The sequence below is a fragment of the Eleutherodactylus coqui genome, chromosome 8 (genome assembly GCF_035609145.1).
Source record: "Eleutherodactylus coqui strain aEleCoq1 chromosome 8, aEleCoq1.hap1, whole genome shotgun sequence".
In the NCBI taxonomy this organism is placed as follows: Eukaryota; Metazoa; Chordata; class Amphibia; order Anura; family Eleutherodactylidae; genus Eleutherodactylus; species Eleutherodactylus coqui.
The window spans coordinates 134,713,679-134,722,311 of record NC_089844.1 but is presented as its reverse complement, the minus strand read 5'-3'; the positions used below and the strand labels follow the sequence as shown (position 1 = coordinate 134,722,311).

Sequence of the window (8,633 nt, the reverse complement as noted above, 5' to 3'; positions counted from 1 at the left end):
AGAGAAGGAAGTTAATACATTATTTAACCCCTTAATGACATGGCCCCTTTTTTTCTTTTTTCCCCATTTCTTTTTTTCCTCCCCCCTGTTTAAAAAAATCACAACTTGTCCCGCAAAAAACAAGCCCTCATATGGCTGTGTCAATGGAAAAATGAAAAAGTTATGGCTCTTGAGACGCAACTGCAAAACTAGTTGAAATTCAATGATTAGACCATTTTAAAAAACCTGCCCTGGTGGGCACGACAGGGGGGTAGGAAACCCGCCACTCAAGGGGTTAATGCACTGCAGAACAGGGTACACCACAACTGAAATACGTAGCCCAGATGTAAAGCCCGTGCGACACCTACGTAGAACACTGTTGGAAATAGCCGCACACCACGCTATGCTGAACGGTCGCATCACTTCAGGGAGGAGGAAGCCTGGCCCTAACCTAGCAGGGGAGTGAAGGGTCCCTGCCTAGAAGCGGAGTATTCGTCTTGATAGAGACAGCCCCACCTGGACCCTGACTATCCCAATAGGAAACCCTGAAGAGATGAACCGAACAGCAAAGCAAAACAGAAATGAACAGCAGTAAAACAAACTGAAAAGGAACCCGCAGCAACTTATCTGCAAATCGCAATACACCCAGCACAGAAGAGCTCCAAACTCCAAGTACTGAGCACAAGGAGGGGTGAGAATATAAAGCCACTCTGCACCTGAAAACTGGCAGAGTCAATAGAAAACCACACTTCCACCCTACTCCCAGGCATGACTAATCCAGCATGCATCCATGCAGCGAAGAAAGACAGCACCAGCAGTTTCTGCAAACGGTACATTAACCCTTGACCTGCCTAAGAAGGCAACAGATCTTGGTCTGTGTCAAGGCTACCATGCCACGATGCTGTTGCAACAGACAAGCCGCGACAAAAAGCATTTTAGCTTCATTTCTTTGCTTTTATTTTAACAGCTTTTAAAAAGTGTGTTTTATATTGTATAAGTCATTCTGTATACAGCAATACCAAATATTTTTAATTCATTTTTTATTAAAGAAAAAGTGTACACTGAAAAGTGCATTTTTATGGTTTTTTTAACCTATTTTATGCCCCCGTAGGGGACTTGAACCTTCGATTGCTCAGATAATACACTGAAGTACTTCTTGGCCTCCAGTTGCCATGCATCCATAATTGAATAGCAGAGGGCTGATGACATCACAGAGTGAGCTCACACCTTCAGTTAACTACTTACATGCCTCGAACAATATTAATCATGGCATGGAAGGTGTTGACGACAGGGATCAGTGTATTCTCCGATCCCCGGCATTGCAGCGGAACGCTGGCTGTCAGTAATAGGGATTTTTCATGTTCTGTGGTTTGGTACCACATTCAATAACATAAAATTAATTAGCAGCTTCATTTCCATTTAGTGTTTAACAACAATGTATACCAATGATTCATTGCCAAACAACATATTTTCTCTACGATCTCAGGACCCAATTCAAATGTGTAAATCACACTTCTGTGGGTGGCAGGAACGCCAACATATTGTTTCCTCATAAAGTGGTAAGTGAGCTATCAGTACATCACAGATTCTATCGGGCTCCGAAATGCTGGTAAGACACATTCTTCTTAAAGGGAAAGTCCACCAGTTATTTTGCATTAGGTGGCACTCTTCCTTTATCGCAGGGGGCAGTATGATCTCAGATGTGCTGTCTTTTACTACAATTAAGGCCACGAGTGACTTTATTGCACAATTCGTTTTAATGCGGCACTTCTATGTGAAGCCCATAATTTCCTATGGGTTCTTCCACATGAGCGATGTTTTGTAGCCTGCGACATTGTGAGACTACATAATCGCGGCATGCTCTATGCAGCCGAGATTTGCGATTTTTTTGCAGCCCATGTTTCCCTATGGAGCCTTCCTTTCTGTTGCATCGCATGAAAACACGGTTTTCGTGCAGTGTGATGCAACTTTTACAGTAGGACCTACTGTAAAGCTCTAAACTAAGACCTAGCTGCATAAAAAAAAAACACATCACCTATTAGGCGCTGTCAGCTTCGGCGCGTCTCCTGTTCACCTCCGGCACTTGTCTTTAGTCTTCTGCCAGCCCTTCTTGGATTGGAGGATCAAAATCCCCGCCTCCAGGAAGGGCTGGCTGTTATTGGTGCAAGAGCTGGCTCTAATTGGCTGAGACACGGCACTCGTGAACCAATCACAGCCATTTAATGGCTGTGATTGGTTCCTCGAGCGCTGTCTCTGATTGGCTGAGCTGCATGCTTGGGAACCAGTCACAGCCAGAGCATCCTGAAGGTGGGGATTTTCAAAGTCCTTACCAGGAAGATCTGCAGGAGACTTCAAGCAACTGCTGGGGAGCTTCAGCTGAGACAAGCAGGGAGATTTTTTTCTGCAGCTAGGGCTTAGTTTAGGGCTTTGACCGTAGGATTTCCTACCGTCAAAGTTGCACCGCTGCAACAGCGAGTCCATCTTGGTACAATCCTCTTAATGATATATAATATATAGACATTTTTGCCATTATGTACTAAAACCATTTAATGAAAAAAATAGCCTTGTTGCCCATAACAAAGAATTAGAGTGCAGCGTTAATTTTCCAGAGTAGTTTAAAAAACAAAAGCTGCCCTGTGGTTGGCGGATAAGGACAACAAGGGGAGCTTTTTGGTTGCAGTTTTCATATATAAGGCCCATAATTTGGATGCATTTTTTGGCTCCTGATCTATTTGCATCAATTAAAATGCCTAGTTATGCAGCGCTGAAACGACTCTCTGTGGAAACCTTTGAAGCCGAAAATACATTTTTGGTCATCTGCTACCAGTTTATAAAATAATGCTGAAATATTCAAATCGCCGTTGAAGCAACACATCATTTAATGAATATTTATGTTTCATTAGACATATTATTAAAGGGGTTGTCCCGCGCCGAAACGGGTTTTTTTTTTTTTCAACCCCCCCCCCGTTCGGCGCGAGACAACCCCGATGCAGGGAGGTAAAGAAAGCTCACCGGAGCGCTTACCTGAATCCCCGCGCTCCGGTGACTTCTCTACTCACCGCTGAAGATGGCCTCTTCCTCCGTGGACCGCAGCTCTTCTGTGCGGTCCACTGCCGATTCCAGCCTCCTGATTGGCTGGAATCGGCACGTGACGGGGCGGAGCTACACGGAGCTACACGGAGCCCCATAGAAGACTGCAGAAGACCCGGACTGCGCAAGCGCGGCTAATTTGGCCATCGGAGGGCGAAAATTAGTCGGCACCATGGAGACGAGGACGCCAGCAACGGAACAGGTAAGTATAAAACTTTTTATAACTTCTGCATGGCTCATAATTAATGCACAATGTACATTACAAAGTGCATTATTATGGCCATGCAGAAGTGTACAGACCCACTTGCTGCCTCGGGACAACCCCTTTAAGGTAATGGTGCATATAAAATGTCAGCTTCAGACACTGAAGCCTAAACCCTTCATTGCCACCCTGTAATAGCCACTGACATTCTCTCTCTCTCTGTACAATGTATGTATGTGCACAGGAGACACTAACAGAAGAGGATGAGGTATATATGGTGCAAGCTGCCTAATGGAGCCGCTGTGTCTCCAGGCAGAATGAAGAGGGGAGGGAAGGACAATGTGACAGAAAGGAGATCACTTATACATGTGAATGGAACTATTTGACTGCAAAAATGTTATCCATCATATGTCTAATATTTATTTTTAAAAGCTCCATTAATTTCAGGGTGTTGTACAAATGAAAAAGGCTTACAGTACATAACATAAGAAAAAGCAAGAACAAACATGTCTAAATGAGTGACAGACTTATTGAGTGCAGCGAAGGACCCTGCCAATCAGGGCTTACAATCTACAGGGGAAAGGAGGCAGTAAGTGAGTGTAGAAGCTGCTCATATGGTTGCGTAGTGGCAGAAGGGTTATTTTATGGGGTTTTTGGGTTCTTTTATGGGGTTTTTGGGTTCTTTTTAAAGGTTTTTCAAAGGTGGTAGAGATTCTGATGCATTGGGTTGTGAGTTTCAGAGTATGGGGTAAGCACAGAAGAAATCTTGGATGCTGTTGTTTGAGGAGGTCTTGTGAGGACCAGAGATTACATTTGGGGAGGTATCAGGCAATTAGGACAGAGATGTTTGGAGATTACATGTGAGAAGGGATTGAGATATTAGGTAGGAGATGTATGGAGCAGATAGATCGTGAATTGAAGATTGTGTGTCAGGAGGTATTGGGAGATTAGGTCAGATGTATGGATGGGATAGGTTGTGGATAGGAGATTATGTGTGGGGAAGGTTTTAGGAGATTAGTGTCGCGACTTGTCGGTCATGACAGCGTTGTGGCATGGTGGCTGCAACGCAGGGGCAGACCTGTCGCCTTGTTATGCAGGACAAGGGTTAATGCACATTGTGCAGACTGCTGGTTGCTGTCTCTCTATGCTGCATAGGTGCATGCTGATTATTAGTCATTCCTGGGAGAGGGTTGGAGGTGTGATTCTCTAGTTGCTCTTCCAATCTACAGGTGTGGAGCGCTTTATATTCATACCTCTCCCTTTACTCATTGCTGCTTATTCAGTTCTCTAGAGGAGAGATTGAAGTTTGGTGTTCTTCTAGCCTGGGTGAATTGCTTCCTGATTCAGATAAATGCTACTGAATCCTTTCAGTTGTTTTTGCGTTACCTTTATTGTTTTGCTTTGTGGTGTTAGTTTATCTCTCCAGGGGTTCCTATAGGGATAGTCAGGGCCCAGGAAGAAGACAGTGGGGCTGTCCTTATCAGGACAATTACTCTGCTTAAAAGCAGGGACCCTTTCCCTTCCTGTTAGGTAAGGGACAGGCGTACATCTTCCGGGAGTGGTGCTCACTGTCCTGTATTGCATGGTGTACTGCAATTGCATTCAGTGTGAACGTCACCCTGCTCCTGTGCTGAGCATGGTGCTCTTGTGCCGCACGGATGTGACAATTAGTTTGGAGATGTATGGTAGTTGTGGACTGGAGATTAGGTGTGGGGAGGTATTTGGGAATTACAAAATGTATGGACGGGGCAGTTTGTGGACGACCTATTTTAACATTAAGTTTTTATAACAAATTTTGCCGGACAATGAGCAGCCAGTGAAGGGATTAGCAGAGCAGTGACAAGAGGAGAGGTGGATTAGCCAGGCAGAGTTGAAGTTATATTGTAGAGGCACAAGAATGTTGTATGGGAGGCCACAGAGGAGCAGGTTTGAGTAGTCTAGGCAAGAGACTAGGCATTCACTAGCGTTTTTGATGATGCTCCTGAAAAACAGATTTGAGAGATGCTTTTGAGTTGATGGTGAGCGCTTGGAGTTGCTGTTTGAAGGACAGAGCAAAATCAAAGGTTATCACGTGGCAATATCTATATTTACTTTCTATCATAGAGGCTAAATAAGTGAGTATGCCAGAAAGATACTTAATATTGTCATAATGATGCAAATAGTTTTCTGCTTGATTAGTCATCTATGAAAATTATGCAAAATACGCAAAAATGCTCATTTTCAGAGGTTCGAGCAAAAACTGTTCAGGGTGTGTATCTCAGAATGAACAATAAACATCTACATTTATAAATCCCATATTTTCTCTTTCTCTTCATGCATTTATATCCCAAGTTCCAAGCTAAACTGATGTCTGTTGACACAAAAGAGAAGTTACTCCCTTCCTGTCTGATGGCGCCTCTAAACTCCACTTCTCTGCATTCCTCGTTTTTCAGTTAGTTTCAACAGAGCTTAACCAACGATTTCAGCTTGAATGTCTTCCTATGGCGAACAATGGAGGAAGAAAATGATCTGACTTCTGAGTAACACCCAAATCTTTTGTCCCCTTGAGAAATAAGTCACTCACTACCAACACTCTGCCAACTGAAATAAACACACAAACTTGGTTGATGGTTGTGGTGGAGTTGGTAGAGATCACAATCAACCAAACTAGTTTTCATCCAACAGCGTTTCCAGGTCTATGACCAACTTTAGATTCAATCATGCCAATGCCCCGAGAGTGTGGAAGGGTTATTTCACCATGGCAGTCTTCCACTGTGACTGGGTGACAAGAAAATGGACTACTGTAAGAGCTAAGGTTCTGTTCACATTTCCATTAGGGCTTTCCATCATAAATGTCGGAACAAATGGTGCAGCATAAAATGCTATTTTTACTTGATAAATGATGGAAACTATGCAGAACACATTATAGGTTCTGTCAGGCGCCGCTGGTTTACATCATTTGACGGATTTGGCATGAATTATTCTTTTCATGTTCCATGACAAAACAGAATTTTATTTATTTTTTTTTTTTAACAGAAGCGTGAGCTCAGCCTAGTATGGCCAACAAATGAGGGCACTGACAAAAACTTCCTGTGCAAGAAAGTGAAGGGAGAAGAATTTCGGCGTACACGTGCAATATTGTGAATCATCACGTAGATTGCCAAAGACATTATTAAGCAGGCAAGAAACAAAATTGTTGTGAAAGATCTTGAAAAAGTTGTCCCAGAATCAACACTTTTCAAGTATCAACAGGATAAATAATAATTATCTCATCACCGGTTCCCAACAGATCACTAGAAGCACTGGTCATGAATGCATACTATCATTTCATTCAAATCCCATAGGACTGATGGAGATAGCAGAGTTCATATCAGACTGGAGTTCCCAGAGCCCACCAGAAAAATTCATTCTGGTGCCCCACTGTACACCTTCATGCAAATATTATCTGTTTACCCCATTCACAAAATTCCTTGCTGCTACATTCTCCATATACAGTACTTCAATAGAAAGATTACGTTTGCATGTGGTTGTTTTTCCACTGTAGTATATGGAGAATGCAGTGGGCAGGAATTGGTAGACTCCCATTTACCCAATATAAGCAGATCCTGTGTGTAGCTCGTGCAGGAGCCAGGAGCCAGAGGGCCACCGTGGTATTCGCCTATTCCCCTGTGAGCCAGTTCGAGCCTGAGCAGAGTACAGCTTTCTTCATCAGTTCCATAGACTTTAAATAGAAGAGGCAGTACACATTGAAAAGAAGAACAAGATGTCCCATTCTCATTAATTGTCGGGTAGTCCCACTTTTCTCCTCTCCTGTGGACAGCGAAGAGGTGTCGATCCTGGGACCAACCATTTAATTTAAAAAAAAAAAAAAAAAAAAAAAAAAAAAATCGATTGGTTCCATGGATATAATCATTTGGCATAGGGAAAATTGGCTTCTGCCTCATTGTTTTGGGGTTTTTTTTGCCTTCCTCTGAATCAACATTGGGTGTTAATAAGCTGAACTTGATACATATATGTCTTTTTTTGGCCTTTCATACTGATATACAATCTAATTCATCGAAGCATACAAATTAAAAACCTATACTTTAGCTGGAATAGGAATCCAACGTGAAATCATTAAGCGCACAGTACACTTTAAGGCTACAATAAAATCTACTGATCTGTGTTTCTTGGGATAGTTTATAATAGGCAAGCTCTATATTGCATCCTCTGTGTGACATCGAGTCTGTGTGATCTCATGCAATTCACAGTGCCTTGATCCCATTCATTCCTACACTGAAAGGATTGCAGTAGCTATTTTTGTCTGTGCATCCACATCTTCCTCTCCTGAGGCTTTATCCCTTTGAAGCTTGAGGGCAGGAGGACGCATTTGGCGGATTTGTCAAAGATACCGTCTGTATTGCAAAAAGTACACGTAAAAAGTCTTAATAGGTTTGCAAAGCCAAATATCCCAGATGAAAGATGGGGAGACTGAAAGTAGCTGGGAAAAAGGTGTTGAGAGCTTTAAGCAATGGCACGAGCACTCACGATCGCTATTATATGCTAAGAGATACAAGTTGGAAATGTGGGCAGAAGTGGTATGTCACAACAATTTGCTGCCACTAGTTGTACACTTACAGATCGGCTCCTCTACGCATCATATTCTCCCACAAGCATTTATCTGAAACCACTTAAGCAAGAAAATAAAGATTGACCATGTCGTGCAGTAAGGATGGAGCGCTCCTTTGATCTGACATTAGCATCTATGCTGGTAAATGAAACACTTATCTAGGCAAAAGTTTGTAGATTTTCCTTAATTCATCCGATTAGTAACAAGTGAGATATGCAAAAGGGAAACTTATGTTAATGCTGGGAATAGTGTAGTTACACTGTATTACAATAGGGAGCCAAATGCAAGTAACCAGACAGAACTCACAATCCAAAAGGAATAATGTACTGCCTGCCAAGCATCTGCATATTTTTTTTTTAAAAACACATTTAGGGCTTATTCACATGGGTAATTTTCACATCTATGTGCTGTGCGTGTTTGCAACCGACTACACACAGACAGCACACTGACCCATTAGAGTCAATAGGGCTATGCAGACATGTTTTTTCTCCTTTTCTTTTTTTAACACGGACCGATGGTCCTATCCTGGTCCAATTTCTCAGATGTCAACCACAGATAGACGTCAAGGGTTCCGCAAAAGAACACCCCCCCAAAGAAAAAATGTGCATGCAGCTGACGAGAGTAGCATAGCAGACTGCTTTTCTTGTGTGCTGTATAATTTGGAGCCTTGAAGCCTTAAGGGTGCCCCCAGCTTTGTCATTTTTGATGGAAAAGAAGGCTTGATGCTGTGCTTTACTGACATACAACAATTCCCGGTTCTTGTGGAAAAAGTAC

The 8,633-nt window shown here is 42.7% G+C and overlaps 1 protein-coding gene across 1 annotated transcript in view; it reads left to right on the top strand.

The window, feature by feature from the left end:
• The first annotated feature begins 5,761 nt into the window (after positions 1-5,761).
• LOC136577929 (collagen alpha-1(I) chain-like) overlaps positions 5,762-8,633 on the top strand; it is a 6,202-nt gene continuing 3,330 nt past the window's right edge. The window contains exon 1 of the mRNA XM_066577846.1: positions 5,762-5,790. Coding sequence (XP_066433943.1) covers positions 5,762-5,790 — 29 coding nt within the window. The remainder of the gene's footprint in view (positions 5,791-8,633) is intronic.